This window comes from Pezoporus wallicus, unplaced genomic scaffold, assembly GCF_028554395.1.
Source record: "Pezoporus wallicus isolate ANWC-B61680 ecotype Strahan unplaced genomic scaffold, APGP_CSIRO_Pwel_v1 contig_6923, whole genome shotgun sequence".
In the NCBI taxonomy this organism is placed as follows: domain Eukaryota; kingdom Metazoa; phylum Chordata; class Aves; order Psittaciformes; family Psittacidae; genus Pezoporus; species Pezoporus wallicus.
Genome location: NW_026637289.1, coordinates 2,491,998 through 2,516,939, shown reverse-complemented (window position 1 = coordinate 2,516,939; position 24,942 = coordinate 2,491,998). Strand labels below are relative to the sequence as shown.

General features: G+C 43.0%; 1 protein-coding gene across 6 annotated transcripts in view; it reads right to left on the bottom strand.

Moving 5' to 3' along the window:
- Positions 1 to 24,942, bottom strand: part of SOBP (sine oculis binding protein homolog) — a 117,633-nt gene that overhangs the window by 35,041 nt on the left and 57,650 nt on the right. For 5 of the 6 annotated variants that reach the window (XR_008971600.1, XR_008971599.1, XR_008971598.1 and 2 more), the window contains exon 5: positions 17,279 to 17,374. The exons of the other annotated variant lie outside the window; for it this stretch is intronic. Coding sequence is in view for 2 of the 5 variants with exons in the window: in XM_057404708.1 (XP_057260691.1) it covers positions 17,279 to 17,374 (96 nt within the window). In the remaining 3 variants the exon portion in view is untranslated. The remainder of the gene's footprint in view (positions 1 to 17,278; positions 17,375 to 24,942) is intronic. 6 annotated transcript variants of the gene reach the window in all.

The window sequence follows — 24,942 nt, the reverse complement described above, 5'->3', positions numbered from 1 at the left end:
ATTTAAACTGGTTGCAGACTGGGTTTTCTTTCCTGAATAATTTGGATTTTCACTGCGTGCCTTTTGACATCTGGTATGTATGTAAAGGGTACTGTATGCAGTGCTTTCTTTTGGAGAGATGTATCTACCTAGCAAAAGTCATTCCTCCCTTGTGTTCCTAACCTAAGATGGAGGGAATGCGTCAAAACTACAATCCCAGTTGTATTTGAAAAAAACCCAGTCAGTTCATGTCAGTTGCTGCTTTCGTGTGATGTGTAGATCTAAGAGTCAGCTTTATGTAAAAAGGGCTCCTTAAAGATAATAAATCAGATGACAAATCAAAATTACACTAAGAGCTTGCTTTTGGTGTGTGCTTAATTGTCATTCCAGCTCTAATAATTACATCCATATTGAATTTGTGTGTGGTCACCTTTATTTGCAACATCACAATAGTGCTATTAGCATTACTTGGCAGCAGTGACAGCCTTAAGGACGCCTTTACCTTGCATTCCTTTATTTCATTACTGTCATAGAACTAACATGTGGGAGGGCATGGGAAAGAGGATGGGCAATAGGGATGAAAACTGGAGATGGGTTTTACAGATGGAGCAATTGCCTTGCCTCCTTCCCTCTCCTCTCGTACTTCCAAGGCCCCATATTTTCTGCTAGCAGCCCCACGGAGCAAGACCTCAAAGGAAGCCATTTTATCTTTTTGTCCTGCAATAACCACTGTGCATGCACTCCTGAGCACCTGGCCTCAAAAACTTCTCTGTTTGCTATCCCCAGATAGCATAGGAAGCTCCTCAAACCACACAAGACTGCTATGCAAGCAGTAATAAACCCGACCTTTTTCTGGTAATATTATTAGGATACGGTGAGTGGCTGGGCCAGCTGCTTGGAGCGTAAGCTTTGTGCTGACCATGGCTAACTCTGATTTGGTGGCATTTTATTCCAGCTGACAATCATGCAGCAAAAGGGATGAGGCAAAGGCAAAGCAAGCAGGAGGAATTCATCCTCGCAATTCCAAATGAGCTTCAAAAGTGCAATTATGCCCATTTTATGAATGGGGAGCAGAGACAAAGAGAGATAAAGTGACTTGGCCAGGGTTGCGGGGAATATCTGTAACAGAGCTGAGGCAAGAACAAGTGCCTCATTAAAGACTGGTCTAACACCAGGCATTGAGGAAATCTTCCTTGCAAGAAACTCAGGGCTTGCATTCAGAGTCACAAGACACCCCGTTTGGTCATACTAAGAAATCAAGCTGTGAGCAGCGGCAGGTAACTGACAGGCTTTCAGATGGTAAAAACCCCATTTAATAACATCTGGGCCTTACTACATTTAGGGAAGGGGACTTTCTACAGCTAACAGCACTGAGGGGCTAAAGACTACTGGAGCTTTGAAAGCAAGTTGCATAAAAACAAGTGGGTGCCTAACAAATAAGTGATGTGATTTATCACGGACCTGGGGAAGAAGATAGTTAAACTGAAAGAAACAAAAGAGTAATGGAGGAAGGGAGGTATTCTGAAGGGGAAGAGAGACCTAAGGAAAAAATTGCGAGGAGCGGAAAACCAAAGACAAACCACAAAAATACTTTAAAATGGGAAAAGAGCAGATATACTGAGGTGAAAACAGCTCAGCTGAAGTGCCGCAGGGACGAACCCTGCCTCAATGCAGCTTTCAACAAACATACACCAGCTTGCATGAATCTGGATGGAGGACTGTGTTTGTGCTGGGGAGCAGTCCAAGGAGACAGGCTCCCAGAGCAAGGGTACCAAGGCAGGTGAGGGGCAGCAGCCATAACCCCCCACCCCCCGCACACTCCACTTGCTCCCTACTTGGTGCCTGCAGCAAGTGTAATGTTAGCAGCAGCTGTTTCAATAATGTCTTAAACCTTCCTGCCCTCCTTTTTGAGAGCTCCTACATGTAGATTCAAATCCCTGGACATTCACAAGCAATTATTTTCTAATGATGCTAGAAGCAAAGCTTCCAGTCCTGCAGCTTCAAAAAACCCTTCCCAGCCACGCTCTGCTGTTGACCTTTTCAAGACCTAAATACATATAAGATAGCTAAATAAGATAATTGGCCAAGTATAATGCTGGCGTAAGCTGGAGGCCTTTTACCAGGGGTGACACAGGCCCCCTGTAAGCGGGAGAGAAGCTGCAGGAACTCCATCCTTGCTGGTTTGCCCCCTGCATTCAAAAGCTTCTCTGATGCTCGCTCTTCTCCTGATTTCGTGTGATTTTATTCATGTGCATCCCAGTGTTAGATTTCACAGTAGAGGTACTTAGCTGTACACTCTGTGCCAAGTGAGCTTACCGGAATGGCAATGTTGTGCAGGAGATAGTACTTTTGCAAATACAGCCCAGAATTGCTATTTTCCACTGTTGCACGAGAACAGCCTATCAGGCTGTGTAAGATATAAATGTTTAGTGGCCTTGCAGATAAACTAGATAGACAGCTGATCCGTCACCACCACGGTGAAGGGATAAGGAGCGAAAGCTGATGGCTTCTGCACAACAAACAAACAAGCAGAGACAGTGTTTGCTCATTTCAATGTGCAAAGCTGATTTGTTTAAATATGAATATGTTGCTTATAGCCAAATTTTAGTGACAGCAGCCCCATGGCATCCATCACTGTTTGCACTTTTGCTAAAAATAGTTGCATTGTCTCTGGATATTTTCAGATGACACATCTGCAGGTAGTTTTTGCTCCTTCACCACATCTCTACCCATTACCATTTCCGACACCCTCTAGGGTATATCGTGTCAGGAAGATACAAACAACACAAGGTTCATGTGGTGTCACAAACACCTGAAATCACTTCCCTGTCCTCACCAAAAGTCTTTGCCCTTTTCTCTCTCTTCAGCTCTCACTTGCTCTCTTTCTCTATCATGCTTCCAGGCAGGGAACTGGGCACAGCTTCAAAATGCCCCCAGTGCCTTCACTGAAGACTGAGGTTGTCTAAAAAGGAGCACACACTGTCAAGACTGCAGAGCACTTTCTCCCAGGGCAGATCGTGATACTCACTGCTTCTCCATTTACTGAAGAGTGAATGATTTTCTCTTCCCCATCCCAGCCTACAGCATGTTACAGGTATGTTTTAGGATTGAAGCACTGACTGAAGGAACTAAAATATCTTTTCCATTTCCAGGTTTTCACTCTCTCTCTATATATTCAGATGAAGCACCTATCTCAAATTCAAGATGACCTGCGTTGAGTGAGCCTCCTCTCAGAGCTCCCCCAGGCGCTGTGTTTACAGCTATGAGAAGGAGCAAATCCCACCCAGGAAACAAGCAGCCGTGAGAAAATACACAACATGAAATCTAAACACCCCTGATTCCCACTGAGTGCTGTAATCCAGGCACTCTCCAAATCCCTCTTCTAAGACAGAGCTACACAGAGTTCCTGGAGGACCGATAAGGTCCAGGTTATTTTGGATTTGCCCTCTTTGCAGTTTTCTAACCCTGACAGCACTAGGAGGTCCCCATGCCCACAACAGCTCCTACCTGTGGCACGAGTACCTGCATTCATACAGACTGATTTTGGTGCAGGACCAGAGCTTTGCAAAACCAGGATGTGGAACCTCCACAACACACGCTGTTGCGGAGCACTGCAGTATCAATGTGTTGCCACTGCCACTCAGAAAGGGGCTCTGAAAACAAAAGGTGGATTCCCCAGGCCATGCAGGATATTCCTAGCTCAGCATCAAGGAACCCACAGCCAGCCAGCAGACACCATGCACTGCAGTGCATGTCTGCAAACATTCAAAAAGTCATTTTGCCTTCTGCGCACAACGTACCTGCATTAATGGCAGTCCTCAGTGTTTTAAAGTAGAGCTATTTTCTCCGCTGTGTTAATCAGATTTGCTTTCAGCAGGTTTTTCTAACAGCACGGGGAGTCAAACTGGGCCAGACTCTGCATGATGGCTCCTCCCAGCACTCACACTGACTCATCTGGGCTGGAGGCAAACAGTGGTGGGATTATAGTAAATTTGATGGAGGCAAGCACAGCCTGCTTTCCAAGTATGTGAGCAAGGTATTGCAGCTCACACAAGCTGGCTGCTCTGCTCAGCCCCCACCTCCTGGCTGAGCTCAGCGAGAGCTACAGAGGGATGGCAGCTTGGGGACACCTAAGGGACACATCTCACCAGGGCAGCATTGGAGAGAAAAGCCACCACTTCTGTCACTGCAGCTGTGTGGTGACTCAGGGCAGCTGAGATCTCAGTGAGGTCGCCACAGAAGGATTTTGATAGCCAGTGTGCACAAATATCTCCATTTATGCAGGGAGAATGTCAGCAGCCAGGCACTCTGATTATTTCCTTTCACCAACTGCAGTGATCTCAAGCTAATCTTGTTTGAACTTTGAACAGCTTGCACTCAGCCAGGCCTCAGCCAGGGCTTGCTACTGGGGAGACTTCCAGCCCTAGTTTGTGCTGGAGGAAAAAGGGACCTAAAGCTGGACTGCTGGACTGTGCAAGGACATCAGCTACAATCTCTCATTAAATAAATGTGGTGTGGTGAATAAGAAGGAAGACAGCACAGAACCCTGTGGCAATACACTGAGCACACCCGCTGGGGAGAAAAGCACTTGCTCCCTGCAATCTCTCGGAAAGAAAGAAATAGGATACGGGTAAGATAAGACTGAAGACATTTTACAGGCCTCACGCAACCTCTGTGCCTGTAAGGGTATGTGTGGTCCTGCTGAGGATGCTTTTCCTCCCTGGGTGCATGCACACCCGGAATCTCACCTTCATGCTTTTCTCATAGTACTCTGTGCTTCCCATTTAATGAAGAGACTGGAACCTGAAAGACCTGGTGATTTACATGAGATACAGTCCCAGAGATTTATTAATACAAAGCAAAAAATAACCGATAAGAGAAGCATTTACCATTTCTCTCTACAAAGTCAATCTCATAGCTCTTTAATATTTGTTTCCAGCATCCTTCAGCCCTTATGACTTGGTGCTGGGCCAGCTGTAACATGATACACCAGCACAATGTTCTAGCCCTATCTTCCAGCATTATATAAACCTATGTTTGGGACAGATTCTCCTCCCCTTTGAGCTCCTCTGCACCATTCTGGCAGCAGAAAGGGGCCACGAGAGTACATTACAATTACATGCACACCACCTTCTGACACTCCTTTCTGTTGCCAGAGTGATGTAAGCATCCCTGGCTCGAGCCAGAATCTGGCCCTTCGCTTAATGTGTTTAACAAATGAAGCTGCTGTTTGAATCCCAAAGATGGAAAGAGGGTCAGTAACTGAGTTAGCACCAAGCACTTCTTCCCTTGGCAGTTGGGAATCCACGTTGTTAGAAAGTGGAAATGTATTGGGTGTGTTAGCTTCCTAACCGCAAAAAGCATCTCTCAGAAAATGACTGCCTCCATTCTTGACTAAGGGGACATTCATTTCAGTGGCATGTGCAGTAATGTTTATTCAGGACTGGCCACAGGTGGTCAATTATTCCTCTGTCTGTCTAGAAGCAGCATGTTTACTCCTCATAATAAAAAGTATTAGTGCAATACAGAGTTTATTGTTCAATTAGGAAAGTGACATGCAAAGCGTTACAGTCCCTTGCAGAGAATACAGCCAGAAATGAATTTTTGCAGCTAGAACTGAATTTTTGCAGCTGAATGAAGGATCACCCTGCTCCCCATCACACATACAGAGACTGCACAACTTAAGAGCCAAATGACAGGTATTTTAGGACCAATATTTAACTAGCCTCTAAAACCAAATATTGTACTGTATATTAAAGCTCTAGACTATAATTGTGTCCCCTTCTCTGTTTAAAACATTTTTAATTGACCATTCAGGCACTGATAAAAAAGAAAACCACACTAAACCAAACTAAACCCTACCAAATCCCCTCACAACCCTGCCCCACCCCCCAAAAAAAACCAACCAAAACCCAACACCACAAAAGCACACAGAATTGGTCCTGAGCATAAACAAAGCTGCATATTGAGCAGAATTTGAGAACATTGTACACATGTACAATTTGATCACTTTGTGGGGTCCAAACTCACTGCTCTGCTTGTTTCAGTTACTGTGCATTGGCTGGGCAGTCAAGTTGGTTTTAAACACCTAAAAGTAAACCTCTAAACCTATTTTCTCTGACTGTGTCAGAAAATAATTCATAAATTAACTCCTCTGCAAATACCAAGAGTGCTGTTGTTCTTTACTTGGAGGACAACACAACATTAAATAATAGGTACTGCTTTACACTTCTAACATTTTAATATCAATCCCAAATACCATGCAAAGGCAATTAAATAACATCATCCCCATTTCAAAGCTGGGGACCAGACATCTAAATGCAAAGTTAGCAAATAACTAACTCCAAGCATGCACAAAGATGCAGTTCAACTGATGACTGTAGCTATCAAAAACACATGTCATATGGAAGGTATTTATCTAGTTAATGAACAGATACAGACACATCTAAAGGTAGTTTAACCAATCCCAAATCAACACCAAATTATTTTGAGTAAATCACACTCCAGAAGTGCTTGTCTTCCTCTGTTAGCCATGGGACCTAGAGAGTCCAGACCAGGTGTCAAATACTGAGATGCTACAGCTAGGCATGTGAACTGAACTGTGTCCTAAACCAAAGGGTGCTATGGAACTGTAAAGAAATGTGGTACAGGTGAAAACCAGAGTGAAATGGGGACCCAGCTGAAGCTCAGATATCCATTGCCTCACTGTGAGCACAACTGAGAGCAACATTTGAGCACCCAGATCCCACAGGAGTGTTATCCTGAGGAATATCAAGCAAAAGGAGACATGCACAGTCCTTAAGAAGAGAAGTAACCTCTGGCATGATTAAGGTTTTGCTTAAGTTGTTAATGCTAGTTTGGTGCAAGGCATACAGCATGGAAAGAATTCAGATTACTATGAGCAAAATGAACCTTGCTTATAAAGAACAGCTATGCTCAACTCACTACTGAACGTTGATCTGTATATACACCCACCTGAAAGACCCCAGTCAGCAAATGAAACAATGAACAAGAAACCTTTGTGTAGGAAAACAGACACCTCTTCCAGAGAGAGACAACAGCACAGCAAAATCATGCTGTGCAAGACAACATTTGTGAAAAATGTTGATGGATATCATTCCCCATTTGAGTTAGGGAGCCATCAACAGCTCACTTCCATGGAGCATTTTTGGACCCTTTAGTGACTAAATCACCAATTTAGAGTCTGTCAGACTTCATTATGCAGATTAAGAGTCTCTCCTTGGTTTCATTTGTTATGCATTAGTAAGACAGCATTGCTGACTGTATCCTCTCACACAACCAAAGCCTTTCTGCCATTACATAGTAAATTTTGTTCTTTCTAGTGTTTGAAAAAACCCTCAACACAACAGCAACACGGCTTAGTTGCTATGCAAAGACCAGGTACCACTGCATAGGGATCAGTTCCAGAGTTTGGTTTGATTTGAACAAAACCAGGCAAATTATGCTTGGATGTGATCTGATGAGGTTTTCCTGCTCGCCCATTTCTCTCTTCTACAGGTGAAGAGTGCTCTCAGGCCAAATTGGCCCCAGGATCCCTACAACCCTGTGCAATTCCAATGCATGTTTACTGCCTTCCAGCTCGACACCTTGTGCAGTTAAAATACTCAGTACCAACAGGCAAATTTATTATGAATGCTGGTAGGGATCTTTTTTCTCTCTCATTGACTAGATGTGACTCAAAAAGTTAATGGTAATTGCTCTCATCTTCATTTAGCAATGAGAGAGAGAGAGAAATGGGAGCAATTTGCAGATCTGAGAACAGGTCATTACAGGTGTGTTATATTAGTGTATTCATGAGCCCCCTGGGACAGCCATGCTGTGATATCCAATAACTTTCTTAATGTGTAATTACACACCATTGGACTATAATTGATTAATTGAAAAGAGAATGTAGGCAGATGCTAGGCCAAGGCCGCTGCTGCTCATGAAATGAGTATGTCCTTGCTTCTTTTTAATAAGTTAAGTGAACTAATCAAAAGCAATTAAGTAAGAACTGAAATTCATTAGATTTTAAGTAATTATTGGTATTAACTTCCATAATAAAATGCAGGATTTATATTTTTGGTTTTTTTCTTATCCCAAAAGCAGTATCATACACATTACTGCTGAGATTCAAAAAAGGCGTCTGCTACAGAAAGCAGGGAGCAGTGAGATACATGCTCCTTGCAGACACATCTTTTTCAATTTGCCTTCAAATAACTATGTGCCTTTTAATTAATCTGCCTTTTGGGGATGTCATTCCTGGAAGCCCTGAACAGTTCTAGGCATTCCCAAAGAAAGGGAGCCACACACTCAATATCCCTTTTTGCTCCCAAGCCTCCCTGCAGTTCAGCTGAATGGTGGCCAGGCTCTTCTCAACCCTCCTTCCTATGGGTAGGATCTTAACTCTGAGAAAGAAAAAGAGTATAGGCTCTGATTTTCAAAATCCCACTCTCTCACTGCTTTATGTTGGCTCTTAAAGGAGTCAAAGCTTTCAAACTCTTTTGCTTTTTAATGGGGAAGACAACACATGCAGCAAGATAAAGCATAAGCCAACTGCACTGTTACAGAAAGCCACACTGTTTTACGGAGGCATCTTTTCAGACCTGACAAAACCCGTTCTCATTAACAACCTGCATGAGTGAGAGCCAGGGTCAGAGGTGCAAAAGGACCTGAGCACCAGGGGACTAACTCCATTTTTATGGCGTGAGCCTGTGCTGCAGGTAGGGCCATGGCGAGATGCCGTGCGCGAGAAGTAGCTGATGAATCATCTGCATCTCCTGCACAGACCCCAAGAACAAAACATTTATAGCTTTGGGTGATGACTTTGGAAATTTTATTTCCAACTTACGTGGAAGGAAATCGGATGAATTTTATTTCGCCACACTTCACTTGCTTTGGAACAAGGCATATCTTTATTTTTTAACGTTCTATAAAAACTGTCTGAATTTTATTTAAATTGGTTATGAATGCCAGTTTCATAAGGCAAAGCCACGATTCACAACTGGTTTTCTTTCCAAGGGATACAAATCTGCTTTTTTTACCCCAGTTTTATAGAGGTTTGGGTGGGGCAATATCTGACACTTTTTTTCAGTCTTCTTTAATATTTATTGAAATAATTATTAAGAAGTGGCCTGCTAAAAAATGCATTTTCAGCTGACAGTTTCGTAACTTTTTACTTGTTTAAATTCCCAGTCCGTAAAAAGATTCATATTTTTTAAAAAATCATTTTTGAAAAAGCAGCTTTTCAACGAGAACGTGTTTTAATATGAAAATTATAACTTCAGTAAAAACATGAAATAAGGAAAGCAAAGAGCAAGAAGTGAGTAATACAACATGGTATTGCAGTGAGGAGAAATTAAGGTTGGAGAAATTATTCAGAGGTCACCAGTAATTGCACATTTATTAATAAAATTTTTAATGCTTGTTCTGGGAAGGAAGATGACAGAATTGGAGCTGTAATGGGATTTTAATTATTTGCCTCTTAAACACATGCATTTTGCTTCTCTTCTGAAATAATAACAGTGATGTTAAAAATTAGAAAACATGCCTCCTTCTGAGGAAAGGCAGGTTTGTGCTCACAAAATGTTAAGTGTCACATCCTGAAATTATGTTCCTGTATCGGTATGAAGGAAAATGCTAAACTAGACATTGGGACAAAGTTGCTTCCTCTTTCTAACGCACCCAAGCAAGTGCTGTGTGAAGGAATATGACTTGCTCTTGGCTCTGGGAGGCCAAACACCCAGTGTCAATAGACATGGTATTTCCCAAATCTGCTCTGTTCCCATTGTCCATCTTCCCAGGCCACCCACCCCTCTCACTGCCACACCTTTTATTCCATCTCTTTAGCTCCCTGAATCATCTTCCTTAATTCCATTCACTGAACTGAACAGGTAAGCATTATGTAGGGCTACTGTGGGTACCAGCATGCTTGTGCAGGAAACTGCATCCCTGGCCATGGGGGAGCTTCGTTTCTTTTATCCTCTTCTCCTTCCCTTCCTTCTCCCTGCTCTCCATGCTCCTAGGGATTTTATACCTTGTACTTTATGTGCCACTGGGAACTGTCAGAGAATTATCCTCCTTGCTCTCTCAAGGGTCAATGGCACTTCCCTGCCCACCTCTGCAGGAAGCATGGGGAATCCCTCACCCTCCTTAAGGCTGTAAATCATGGTCACTCACTACCCCCAAGTATAAAAGGAGTAAGGTTTGGGTCTTATTTCCAGCAGGACTGCTATCTCAGGCTTGTTATGACAGGGTTGTACTTTCTGTAAGTTCCTACAGCTGGTCTCTGATTACTGCCTTCAGCTTAAATACTATTAATAAAGATCATATTTTCTACACTTCAAATTAGCTCTCAGCTGGCCCATAGCAATTTTTGGTCAGAGAGGGGAAGATATCTCAAAGCAGTTGTTTGTCTTGTCTACCAAATACAGGGTGTCATTTTAAGCCCACTTAAAGGTAACAAGAGGGGTCCTATTGATTTCACTGGGCATTGGATCAGAGGTGGTGGAGTCCTAAACATGATGCGAGTCAAGGAAAAAAAGCAATTTCTTTAGCAGGATAGTGGTGCAGGACTGGGGAAGGCGAACAGAGGGCCTAAAAGACCAAAAAAAATCTCTTTAAGATCCCTGGAATGTCTGATGAGAAGGTCCAGAAATGGGACCCAAACCTCCCAGGTCCAGCCCATGCTGTCACAATCATAGTATCATTGAATGGCTTGGGTTGGAAGGGACCTTAAAGATCATCCAGTTCCAACCCCCTGCCATGGGCAGAGACACCTTCCATTAGATCAGGTTGCTCAAAGCCTCGTCCAACCTGGCCTTGAACACATCCAAGGATAGGGCAGACACAGCTTCTCCGGGCAACCTGTGCCAGTTCCTCATGACCCTCACAGTAAAGAAGTTCTTCCCATATATATATCTTGAACATACATATTATATGGAATATATATATATTATATATGTATAATCTATATATTGTATATTATATATATTCCCTATATATTATATTCCTTTTTTATATATATTTCTTCCTTATTTCTTATTTGCAATGTGAGCAACAGCCTTTACTTCCATTCCAGAGTAGAAAAACATATAAAGCAGAGCAAGAAGGACACAGCTCATGTGCAGGGCAAGACAGTGGACGCATTTGTGCTAAACCAGTAAACAGATCTGTGTAGGCAGGCACAGAGCCTATCATTTCCTGGGACAGCGTATAGCGGGGCGGCTGGCAGGCTGCAGCTCTCTATTTGGTCCTGCATTATCCTCATGAGATGCTTATCACAGCGCAGGCGGCCAGTGCCCTGTGAGTGCTACCTGCACAGGCAGGCAGCGGGCATGGAGGTCAGGCAGAGCTGGGTTTTGGGGCTCTCCTCTCCCCTCCTGGGGCTGCAAATCTGCCCAGGGCTGGGTGCTGCCTTTCTTCAGTGCATTCACCAGCGCCCATGGACTTCAATAGGAACGTGCCTAAAGTAAACACCACATAGCCCTTCATTCAGCCTGGCAGCAATTAAGGACCAAAAAAACTTCACAATGATTTTGCCTGGTTCGTTGCCCTTGCTTGAAAAGAAACAGAATACAAGGGGGTCTGGTGGGGTTTTGGGAGGTCCTCTTTAAAATATTCTGCTGCAACTCATGAACAATTTAGTTTTTAAAATGAAACTTTACAGGCAATCAGTCTATGATATGACCTAAGCCTCACTGTTATTTCAGTCACAAGAAAGGCCTAATTTCATGTGGGCCAAGATTACTGAGGTTTTAAGAACATCAATATCAATTCACGGCTACAATTGCTTTTCTCAGTATTTTTGTTCCAGAGCAGTAACTGCCATTCTGACAGCTCTCTGTGCCTGATCCAAAGTCCCTGAAACCAAAGGCGGGCTCTCTGTTGGCTGTTACGGGTTTTGCACGGCCATTTGCTCAAATCACTGCATACACCACAGTGCAGCTGATGGAGCAGTACCAGTTGCTCTCAGACTGCTGCAGTAAACTGAGCAAGAAACTGATGAAATCCATCAGGAAACCACCAAAAAAATAGTGCCAGCAGTGAAACGCAACAAACCTCAAGTGATGCTGAAACAGTGGTAGCACCACCATGGAGGTTTTAACTCTTGGCAGGCTTGGTACCAGTGGCTTTATGACCTGGAACTCCACAGGGTGTGACAGGTCTCATTCTCCCCTCCCCTTCTGCCTCTTCAGGGTGGCATAATCTCCTCCTGACCACAAGGTTAGTACCTTAAAGGCTAGATGTGGTCCTGCTTCCCTCAGAGCTGCTGGGTGTCAGTCCTGCTCAAGCCAAAAGCTCTGCCTGACCCAAAGCCTAGGCCAGGATGAAGGAGGCATCTGCTGGTTTATTCTTAAAAGGGTGAAGAGCGAGCCAGGGAGAGCTGCAAGGGCAAGAGCCTTTGCTTTCTCTCTCCTCTCTGCTAAGAATAAGGAGGCAGCATAGGAGACAAAAAGGGTGAAACAGAAAGAGAGGGGATATGCAAAGCCATCTCCTCCTAATTCAGCCCTCGTTGAAGACACTATGATTATAAATGGACTGACAGGTATTTTCTTTCAATGCTGAAGCACTAGCAGAACACAGGTGAGGTTAAAAAAAAAGAATTCAAACTTCACTTTCTAGAACCCAAACCTTCATGGCCACCAAAGGATATCAACATGCATACTTACATTTAAATTTACTACACCTACAAAACCAACTGGCCTCACCCGATCCAAAATATTCTCATTGTTCTTTAAAACCAGTCTTGTAGGTATGAAATCTTTCCCACATTTCAGTACCCTAACACTGAGGTTAACCTGCCTGCACCCTTGTTGCCCTGCCTGGATATCACACATGTACATGTTCCCTCTAGTGCTGGAAAAGCAGAGCAAAGTGACATGGCTTCAATCGAAGCACCAGCTCTAGCTCTGGCTCCTCTCAGCCTTGCCAAAACCTCCCCAAAGGCCTTTTGCTCATAGGAGAACATTTTGCATTTCATGTTTCAGTTGCAGATGTGTTTTCAGAGCTTTCTCCACCTCTTCTTGTAAGTGATTAAAGTTTATTTGCCATAGGTGAGTTTGCATTAAATCCAGTAACAAGCATGTTTTATTTTGTGTCTTTCACATAACAGCTTCCAAGCATAAGGACAACCTTATAATTCACTGCATACTGAACTCATGAATTTATCCTCCCAGAGCAAAACTAGGAGCAGACCTTTTGATTTCAAAGAGAAAAAGACCCTGATTTTATTGCAGGAAAAATGTGGATCAAAGCTGGATGTAGGACTGGAAATTAATTTTTTTTTTTTCCTAGGGTGTTTATATTTTGTTTGGTTTTTGTTTGCTTTACATTTAGTCTCATAGTGGTAGGTGGTACTCAGATCATCTCCATAAACAAATGATCTGGAAAGCAACCTGGTGTTTAATTTCCCTAATTCATCAAACCCTTCTTTGCTCATACTGCAGCATGTCAATCTGAAACCTTGACGCAATATTCTGGGCAACTTGGGGCGGGGGGAAGACTAGCTGCTGGTTTTTCTTTCCCACTTTTGTTAAAAGGCATCCAGGCATGGCTCTTCCTACCCTCACTAACCTGGGTAGATGCCAGATGGATTTTTCCTTTCTTTAGGCAATGGCTTAGGAATTTCAGCCAGCTAGAGCAGGAGCTGTGGGCTTCTCACTGGCCTTTTGACTCAAGCCTATTCTTTCTCTGTAGTTAATCCCATCTCTCTCCCCACATTCACTATTAGCTGGACTGTACTGCTCCTGTGACAATCAGCTTCCAGAGGACTAAATTCTGCCTTTTCCTTCTGTAAACAAAGAGATGTGCCTGAAAGAAAAGCTTCCAGCCACTCATAGAACAAGAAATTAAAATGCTGAGGCAGTGCCTATGGGAGAAGAGTCGATGGCTGGCCAACACAGCATGATGGCCTGGCTCTTTAAAATATAGATTTGTTTTATGTAATTCCTGGTATTTATCTAAACTTAAGAAATCGTGATTCTCAAAAATACTGAAAAGTTCAAAAGGAAAACTTGACGTCCTCATTGACTACAGCATCTTTACCATTTTGTTTTCTATCCTCTACAACAAATGGCATGACACAATGTATCTGGATCTAGCGTGGGAAATTAATGCCCTAATCTAATCCCCTAACTGCACAATGGCTTTCTGTACCAACCAAAATCTTTAATTGTCACTGCTTTTCTTAACGCGCAGAACTACTGTAAGCACTGCGGGGGTTTCTTTTGCCTAAATCATACGTCTTTCTTCCTCCTATTTCCTATCAAGCTCTCTCTCAAAAAAAAACCCCAACAAAACAAAATGAAACCTACCGAACAGCTGAGCTGTACCTCACTATCCAAATTATCTCCTCTTTGGAGGAGCAAACAATAAAGCAAGCATACAACTTGTAATAGTGTGTTACTATGCTTTCAAATCTCTCCAAATACTGAGGAGTTAAAGCTTGCCATATCTGTCCGTGATCTGGGATGTTAAGATTCAGCTGGTGTAGCAGGCGAGCCTGGCACACAGACCCAGCAGCAGCGCTCCAGCCCCTGGATCCCGCCTGGCAGCACCCTCCCAAGACAAGCATTTCCCAAACAGAAGAGCCTGCACTTGCTGGAACAAACCTTGCTGGAAAATGGCAGCTGAACCCTAAAGCAAAGAAAGCACTTTTGAGCCAAATCCTCCAATTTCACCTCACAGGCTATACACTTACTCTCAATTGCACTGAGAAAACTCCAAGGATTTCCCAGTTCTCAAAAGCATAAACAAGTTTCAGTTTCTCTTTCATTTAAAAAATCTCAGCTTTTCACTCAGCCAGCTTCTGACTTGCACTGTTAGACTCTGGGTAAATTTTTAACCATTGGGAAGATATTTTTCAGAGGAAGCAGCTGTCCTCACTCCTTTCTTTCATTTTCCCTCCCCTCTTTCCTTCCAAGAAGACATTTCCTAGCACAAACATAGGAATAGTGACTAGCCTTCGGGAGAAAGATGCTGTCTTACTGTCCAGGTCCTGTGCAATTCCCTTTACTCTCAAGCATATTTTAATATAGCATTGTTTCCCCAAAAGTAAAAATACAGAAGGAAAACCATTACCCCTCTGTAAAATACGTATCATCTTCAACACACAACACTAGTTCCTCCACCACCAAAGCCTAGGCTCAACATCGTATTTTCACTGAAAGTTCCTAAAATACATCTTTAAAGATAGCAGAGGTACATATTCATTATTTGTCTATTTTTTTTCACATACAAACTGAGTACACATTACATCCCTGCCAATTTTGTTTCCAACAGCACAGGAAAAATAAAACTATGACAAATTGCTTTTATTACTTCCTTAAACAAGAACTGAAACTTGTCCAAAATGCACATGAAAGACTAACTTGGATGATTTGAGCTTTTGCCAGGTACAGAAGTGATACAATAAAACAAAAACTTAAATGTATATTAGTAGAGGAATAGTTAACTGGGCATTAAAAGAATGCTTGATTTCAACAGCAGAAAAGGGGTTAATCGGTTCATTGGTTGCTTGCACTAAAAATAAAGGAGATCTTCAATCAAAATAATACATGAATTATTTTATACTGTGTTGTCTCCCAACTCTAGTCCTGAACTCCTCCAACTCCAAGAAGCCCAACTGACATCAAGGCCATCTTGGTGTTTTGCAATCGTTCATCAGGCCTGATTTGACCAGCGGCACAGTAATTAAGCATGGCCTTGAAGAAAGAGTTGCATTTACTTGGCACAAGAATTGTTACTGCACCAGGGAATCGCTTTCTGTGCTTGTCTATTTTCCTCCCCTTACGGCATTATCCTCCTGCCCCTGAAACCAACAAGAACTTTGCGAAAGGTTTAAGAGGAAGCAAGATCATGTCTTACGGGTCACATCACTTTTGGCTGGGGAGAATTCTACTGGGAACAAACTGAACCTTCCAAGTGAAACTTGTGGCTCTAAACAGCACCATCATTACCTAACCAGGGGCTGGCTCAGCAGAGGGGACACCACAGGAAAGCCTGTGGGCCCACTAGTGCAGGCATGGTCAAGATGCTCTGCACTCTGGCCAGTGCTGTGAGTAGGGACTGGTCATCACCGCTGAGCTGCTGCTCTCCAGTCTGGGCTTCTCTGATAACTGCCTGAATCTGGGGTCTGGCTTCAGCACTGGGTTACGTCAGCCTATCAATCAGCTTGACTTCCTTGGATGTTGCACCTGGGTCACCAAGATTAGCATTTGGCCATGCATCCTCTACGGGGGAGGCAGACACAGGTTTTAATGCAGAGGAAACACAGCTTGCTCCTCCATCGCCACCCGCCTCTTCTGTAGTTATAATGAGAAAAAAAAAAGTGGTGTTGTTTCAAACATAACCACGTGTTCTGACTCTCCACAGATTATTTCCATTTAGCCAAATGATACATTTTACTTCAGTACGGCAGAGAAGAAAGGCGAATGTAAGGGAGAGATCTACCAATTCATCTAATTCGAAAGCCATGCATGAATCTCTCTTAAATGTACTACAAGTCATTCTCTGCTTACTTTAGGCAAACAGAAAAACTCATCGTGGAGCACTCATTTTCACAAAGCTAATCAAGAACATTAGGTCCCAACAGATTCATTCAATAGAAATATAATAGGCATTCCTGCTTGCTTTTAATCTTGCCTAGCTGCAAATGCTGAAATGAACAGTGAATTAACCCCGCCTTGGAACAGAGATCCTTTCAGAGCTGATTATCCTCTCTCTTATGGCTTATAAACACTCCAGACTCCCTGTGTGTGCTTTCCTGGCTTTTGCTCTTTCCCCACAGCAGAGGATGGGAGAGGAGTAGAGTGGAGAGGAATGGAAAGGAAAGGATGCTCCCACCTGCATGCAGCTAGGAAGGGGAGGAACAGGCAAGCTCTGAAGGGAGTACTGCTTGTCAGCATAACAAACACGACGCAGCCAAAAACAAGGCAGAAATAAAAGGTGGATGGGAAAGTGAGTTCTGGGGTGCCTTGGAGGTGGGGGAGTGCTTCTCGTGCATCACCAGCCATTCCCTGAATGAAGCTCCCTGATTTACCGTGCAAGACAAGGTAGTACAAGGCCATTCACGTGCTGTCATCAAATACAAGAGATTTTTCAAGCAATGTGAGATCTTAAATTGTTCACGGATAGCAGAACTAGCATTAGTACACTGAACAGGAAGAAAGAAAACCTATCATATTTCATAATGTCATAATGAACAAAAGCCTTTCAAAAAGAAAAAAAAAAGAAAAAAAAACGGTTTTCACTGTGCTAAAGTAACAATCTAGACTTGTTGTAAGTATGTTATTCTTACAAGTAGTTCGCAGTTATTCTTGAAGGCAAGTCTTGGAGTTTCCTTAGCATAGTGCTGCTGGGGAAAATTTTCAGCATGTCCATCTTCATCTCTAGCCTGAAGGGAAATATAATGGCCTATTTAGGGACTTACAAATAATGGAAGGAAAAAAATAGCTAAAAGCATAACAGCTCAGATCATTAAAACAGACGGGAATCCCAAAATACAACATTATTTTAAAGTTTCTTTAAATACGCAGTATAACTTAGATATGAGAACTTGGGATGCTGTTTTCTTACATAACTTAGGTTGAACATGCAAATTCATTGTGGTGTAATAAGTACAACAACAAAAGACAAACCCAAGATGAAATATTTGAGCTGAAGACTGTGAGTAACTCAGGGTTTCAATTTACTCCATTGCATTTTTCAGGATTACATTACATACGTACTTGTATAAACTTTCTGACATGCTTAAGCAATCCCTAGATAATGTATTTTCAGTTTAACAGCAAGGCCCCAAAAAATAAGTAAGTTTTCATACCCATAATTTACATGTAATACTATTATAGTTAAATGGATTCCCCCTCCATGTTTAAGTGAAGCTTTGAAAGGAGCAATCATCTAGCGAGAACAATGATCCTTCAGTCAAATGTGGTCAAAATATTTAATGACAAAGATGCATTAAAAGTTACCGGTTATTCGAAACTATGCTGTTAATTAAGAAAGCTGAAGTTTAAATGGAGACATTACCAGAGCCCATTAGCAATCCTGCTCGCATATAGTATTTTTCCCTTCTCATCTACAGTGTTTTCTGCTTTCGAGTTGGAGCAAAAGGGAGAAGCAGGTGAAAGGAGGAGTGTCAGCAATACACTCATTACACTGTTCATTTCAGTGACACTTGCACTCCGTTCCGCTCCATCTCATCTGATCCCTGACTGTTCGCTCTCTCCCTCTTGCAGCCTCCCGAAATTCACAGCTGAGCTGTCTCCCTCACATATGGCTTGCATATAATTATGCACATTCCATTTTACACTGCATTAAAATGATGAGCTCCTGGCTCCCTGCCAAACTACTTAAATCAGACCCTGCCCAAAGAAGCCAGGGAGAGAAGGAGGGCAGAGGGGGGTGACCAAAGCGATGGGCAATGAAAGCAGGCAGAGGAGATGGACAAGGAGCAGGCAGCTCTGCTCCCTGTCCCTCCAGCCACCCCATGTGTCCCCCCGGGGCAGGAGGGTCCGGGGGTGCCCCGGTGCAATTCATATGCACCTTGGTGGCTGCAGCAGTGCTGGCATACTGTTCCCCCTCACACGGAGTGAACTGCCTGTTGTCGTGTGTCACAATCCAGCGCTGGCGTTCATGAAAGATATTTACACCTTGTAGGCTCTACGGCTTGTTTGCTTTCAAATAGGCTTCTGTCTCTCCCTAGGGAGGTAAGCGGGAAAGGGGAGCTGTGGGTTAACGGCACTGGGGGCTTTTAGGAAAACATGAAAGGGCTGCACCTCATAGAAAGCCCATTGAGGGCTTCAGCCTGGGCCTCTACTTGTCAGCCATAGGGTGTCAACAAACTCTGCCCAGCAGAAAATAACTATTTTAAAATGTAAAGTTTGTCCAAAAACGTTTCGAGTGGTGTCTACAACTGATGATTATTACAAGCAGCGGGAAGTGGGAAATGAGTTTATTCTGCACATTTCCTAGCAGCTTATGGGTATTTTCTTACACTGCCCTCAGTAGCTGCAGGGTGGAAAATGTTTAAAATTTTTCCTTCAAACCACAAGGAAGAGGCAGAGCATTCCTGAGCACCTGAAATCACTTTATACTGACAAAGGTTTAAATGTATTACTCTAATCATTACTTTGAAACTGAAACCTTTCTCACACAACAAATCTACCTCCCATGCTGTGTGGAATAGAGTGTCTAAATCTGACTATGTTTTGTAAAGAAAACCCTCCCAATTTTCAGTTTTCAAACAAACTTTGTCCTTCTCTTTCATCCATGAAGGAATACAGGCAACTCGCTGAAGCTCTTCCAGGTCATCTAAAAGACAACTGGGGAATGAATGCCTTCAAAATGCCTCGCACAAAGAGAAACGGACCTGTCAGCTCAGGATCACAGGTGCCAATGGAATGCTCAGTGACAGAGAGCTAGTGAGATGCTGTGTGGGACACAGGTGTTATGTAGGGCTCTGAATGCTACCGGTGGCCTCAGACCCCTGAAATTGTATCTTGGCACTATTCTAGACATTGTGCGTGTGACGGCTGGCACATTGTAACCTGCCAATGACCCTCTGGAGCATTATCTTGGTGCACGCACCCACCTTGTAAAATGAAATGGATATCAGGGTGTTTGTAGTGCATGTGTCAGAACACAGACAAACCACACTGACCCTGACCTGCTTACCAAAAGCGCCAGTTGCACAAGGGTTATTCACCCCTGCTGATGGCAACATGCCCTCCCTCCTACTGATCCAAACCTTATTTTACTTAACTTTGGACATTATGAAAATTTCCTAGTCTCAAAACCAGTTTAGCTACCTACGGCTGTAATTTACTCAAGCAGCAAAAGCACACCTTATTTAGCTAGCTGGTTTCCATTGTGAAAAAAACCCTTTTCTCAGCAGTTAATTCTCCAGCGTTTCTCAGGGCTAATTCTTTACATTAGTTCATTACTACAGTCTTTCAGTTGTAAATAATTTGCAGAAGGAAACACAATGTCCAGCACTGTTCTAAGCACATTAAAAATGTGGTTCAGAGTTTATCTTGCCATGGTAATATTGTGATATGCCTGTATCTATCCCGGCTCATTCTCTATTGCTGCTGCACATCAGTAAGGGACTGCCTCAGCCCCACAGCATCTCAACCTCCCTCACGGCTGGCATCTACAGCTTCTCCATCAGGGAGGGCTGACATGGCATGTACTTTGCCTGTGATTGTTTCAAAGAAAGCAACTTAAAAAAACCCAAGCCAAACCTTTGGTGCCTCTGATTTTTTTAAATGCTTTTAAACTCCTAACATCGTTATAGAAATGCTATAATCAGAAAATGTATGTCCAAAAATGCTTGATGTGACTGATTGCATGTATGCAATATATGGTACCACTGCCTTCACAGCCCACTTTGTTCCAGGACAAAAAAGGCTTCAGCTCCTGCTCTGAGCCTGGTACCATGGTGAGCACTGGTAGTTTTATCAACACAAAACTGCTGCAACTTCACTGTGGCAGTGCCTCTCCTGGGATTTACTGAATCTCCTAATTCAATAGCCTCTACTGGCAGGCAGCCGCCTTCCCGTCAGCTGCATGAGATCTGAGAGGGAAATCTGCCCATTGGCAGCCCATGGGATGCCAGGCTGGACACTCAACAAAACCGGTGGCACTCACACTACCCTGGCTACTCCTGGCAGGAGAGAGCACATTACCCAAGGAGCACTGTTGACAAGGAAGATCTAGCGAGGAAACAGCAGTCAACGTGGTGGAGCTGGCTTGGCTATAAGGCCAGCCTGATGATGGGTTGTATGGGAAATTGTGGCCTTTAATTGCAGGTTAGATATCAGGAAACCCTTCCTAATGATAGGTACAGCAAAGCGCTGGAGCAGATTGCCTAAGGAGATTGTCAAAGCCCCATCACTGGAGTTTTTTAAGAGCAGATTAGGCAAACATCTGTCAGGAATGACATGCACAGAGTAGCTCCTGACATAGGGAAGCTGGACAGATGAGAACATCTCCTTTCCCAGGTTCCTCTCCTCTCTGCTTTCCACCACCCAACTTTGAAGGAAAATGGCAAGAGGGTAAGGAAAAAAATTAGGAAAAAAGAACAGAAAGCAGGATCTGAAAGGACCTCTCTGAAAATAGCACAGCATTTGATGTTCAGAGATATGTGTACTCATTAATAAGTGCATGATGACAACTATCTTTGGCTACACAAACTGTGCTATTTGTTCATAAGCCAGCCAGCCTATATTTGTGAAAGATGCCAATAGTTTGGAAACAGACTATATATTAAGTCAAAATTCCTTTTTTTTTAACAAGACAGGGAAAGAACAATCTATAGCAGAATTTCCTCCTCTCCAAAGAGCATGGATATTTGTTTCTCCATATTCTCTGAGAAAAATTATCTTGATCCAGACAGAGGATTTCTTAGCTTCGGTGTAAGCCTTTTTATGCAGCCTTAGCCTTGGGAGAGGAAATCTGTGCTTACACTTTAATATTGAGGGCAGAATCTCATGATAGTGTAAGTCACAAGGCAGGTTGAACAGAATAATTTATTGAGATGGAACTTGTTAATGCAAAGCTTCCATTAAAATGGGACAATGCATTTGCAATGAAATCCTACTGCTCAGTCCACAGAAGTTTAATGCCTCTTAACTGAAAACACCTAACATGTATTTTCTAAGAGCAATGGCCACTTGAGTAACGCAGAACGACAGAATATTAGGCTGCTTACTCAGGATAAAATTGCTGCCTGATTTCCATAAATGTCCTTTAAACCAGGTGAAACATGGGACCATTACTCCAGACATGTTAAATACAGGCATTAATTGACTGTTTCTGGCAGGACAAAAAAAAGCAGTGAGAAATTGAATAGCGTTGCTATAGAAGCACAGATAACCACGTCGAGGCTCCTATCCCATGGTGATGAACAGAGGAAGTTCACATCACCCTTAATACTACTGTCTCCAGAGGCTGGCTGCAGATGGGAACTGAAAGCCGTGTTTCCGTTTCCACCACAAAGGTTATCTCTCCCTTCACTGAAACTCGAAGGAAATCCTCGGGGAGACCCTAATCCTTGAAATTGTAGTTCCTGTGCATTTCTGTTGTCCCAGATAATCAATTATCATGCTCTCTACATTCACTGTACCAACCATGGTAAAAATAGCACTAAACTTCCATCTGCTGAGTATATTCTTCCCAGAAATATGAACAGACTTGCTGTGGGCAGGGGCGGTGGGGGACCCTGACATCAGGATGCCAGGTCATGGCTCCACACTGGGAGTGGAGCAAGGCCAGGGATAACGGTCTCAAGAGGACACCCCTGGTTCAGCGAGTGTGCAATTATAGGAGTGAGTGAGCCCTCAGCTCAGGGAAAAGTCTCCCCTCAGGAAAAGCTTCCACTAAAGTTTGACGAGAGGCTTGCTCTTCACAAGGATTTCAGGATTTTCCTGATTCACTGAGTGAATTTACAAGCTTGTTGCCTCTCTCAGCTGTACTCTATTTGCTAATCTCTACACTTGCAATATTTTCCACTCCAAGCTTCTAAAATCTTCTCAAGATTTTCAAAAAAGTTTTGAAGCATATCAAAACAACATCTCACAATTTCTCCCAAAACTCAGATCAGTGAAAATAAAGGACCTAAAATCACACTGGTTATTTATTACATTGTTATCATTTACATCCTATTAAAATTGAGGTTATCTCTTTTGCCTGATCTCCTGTGACAACCCAGGTTAGAGGTGACCACACTACCCAACGATTCCCAGCCTGGGGTCTCTGTGCCAGCAGTGGCTCTCTGCACACTTGGTGGTTGTCTACAGAGAGCTTGCAGGTCACGTGCTACCAATTCCCCTTGTTTCCAGCTGCTAAAATGCATTTAAAGACAGCTAAAAATACATTAAATACTTTCCTAATGTTATTTTTCCATGTAAGCAACTGCTGTAGTCACCACAGGAATGTTATTTGATCACCAAGGGGAGGGGAAGTGGTCCACGAGACAATCTGTCTACTGGAGGTGATCTACAAAGTTAAGAAGAAATTGGGAATATGCCCTCTTATAGCTTCCTTATTAAGTACGCAGAGGAAAACCAGAAGGGCTTTTTTGATGACTTACTTTGCTGCGCCCTCTCCTCTCCCCACACACACCACCCCAATGCGCACACACACATACCAGCACAGAGTTCACCTCTCCACCTGGTATTTAACTTAGGAATTGAGATCTTGTCTATGCTTAAAGTCACCAGTAGATAGAAACCTGTGGAACAGTATTAGCATGACAAACAAAACCTTGGGACTATCTGTGCAACTCTTTCCAGGACCTGAGCAGAAGGTGTACTGCTGGAGACAGGTTTGGGCCATTTTGTTGCCTGCTATCTATCCACAGCCTTCCTTGAAATCTCTCACTGGCACTCAGCTGCTCCTGGCTCCTACATACAACACTACAGACTCCATAGTTGTGGATTCCCTTTCACAGAGTGAAGCTACATGGTCACTGAGAATGGGCAAAGATGTCCCAGCAAAGATGCAGTCCCTAAGTAGACCCTGAGGTTCAATTCCTTGCAGGCATCCTCGGCAAGACAAGGGCCCCTATTGTTGGCATATCTCTTGGTAAGAGCTGCTTATGCTTTACTGTGATATGTACATTATAGACAGTGATAAATCTAGACCCAAACTCTAACCTTTGTTTAAATTTCAGTTGCTATTTCAAAAGCAAATACAAAATCTGAACGCAACATCACTAGTGGCAGTCTGGATTAGAAAAGCATCTTGAATCCACATGTTCAGGAGAAGGTTTGGTGTGGAAGTGCCTCCGGGTGCAAGCGATCTGGCTAGTATGATTAGAACCAGAGAAAATACATCATTCAGAATATCCTGCAATCTTCTCCATTGTGCTGACAGAAGAAATACTCCCTGACTTCAAAAATAAATAGTCACCAGGTTGAACCTGCTATTCTAACCAAACCCAGCCCACACTTCCTCATTGTCCCTTTCTGAACACATGTAAAAACTCCTGGGAAACAGACAGTTTCGCTGAGAAAAGCTGCCCCAGAAAAATGCATTATGAGAAAGAAGAAGAAGGTGCCAATCTGTGGAATGATAGGGCAGTGTTTCTGAAATTATCCTTGTCAAGCAACCGAGGAATGTCACATTCATTCTCCTGCATATCTGAAGCACACTAAAAAATCCCAACAAATGTGCCTGAAAACTTTGCAAATGATTACTTATGGATCTCATCTTTATTTGAAAAATGCTTGTCTTCCCCAGGCTATGGCTCCAAATGGTCCAGCTTTATGTATACATTTTTTTCCTCAGAATTTCACAGTATAAAATTATCCACAGTTTATATTTAAAACGCAAGCTGCAAACTCTATTATAAAGCAAGTAATATTCTAAGTGAATCAAAAGGAAATACTAGTAACAGTACTACCCTAGTGCCTGCGAAAGTCATAACTTTATTCCTACTGCATTTAAAATTCACTGAAAACTGCCTTCCCCCAGTTTTGTTTCATATACTTTGTAGATTCCTGCTGGACTTCTCACCCTTCCAGGCAAAATCAGGATTTTCTTTTTATGCAGCTTGCAATGTTGTACGTACATTTATAGATCTTTCTACCAGTCATAAAACACTTAGTAAAAACTGATGACCACCTTCAGTTTCACAATACATCAAGAAAGAGCAACTGAAGCAAAAATAGCAGTGTCTACTGCCCTGGGCCACTCTTCTAATTTTTATAGGAAGAGGACTAGAAGGATTGAGACATTAAATAACTCACAAGCAAGCAAAGGCGGTCCTGCCTAGATCCAGTTGCTCCAGCAGGGAACTGCATTATGCTCTTAAATGAAAACTCCCCATTAAACCTCATTTTCCCATTGCATTCCAGACTTATGCACCTTTTTCCTTCCTCTATTGGCTAATGAGCAGTTTCTGCAGCTTTACCAGCTTTCGCAGGACTGCACTACCCTTTCCCTGACAGTTTATGG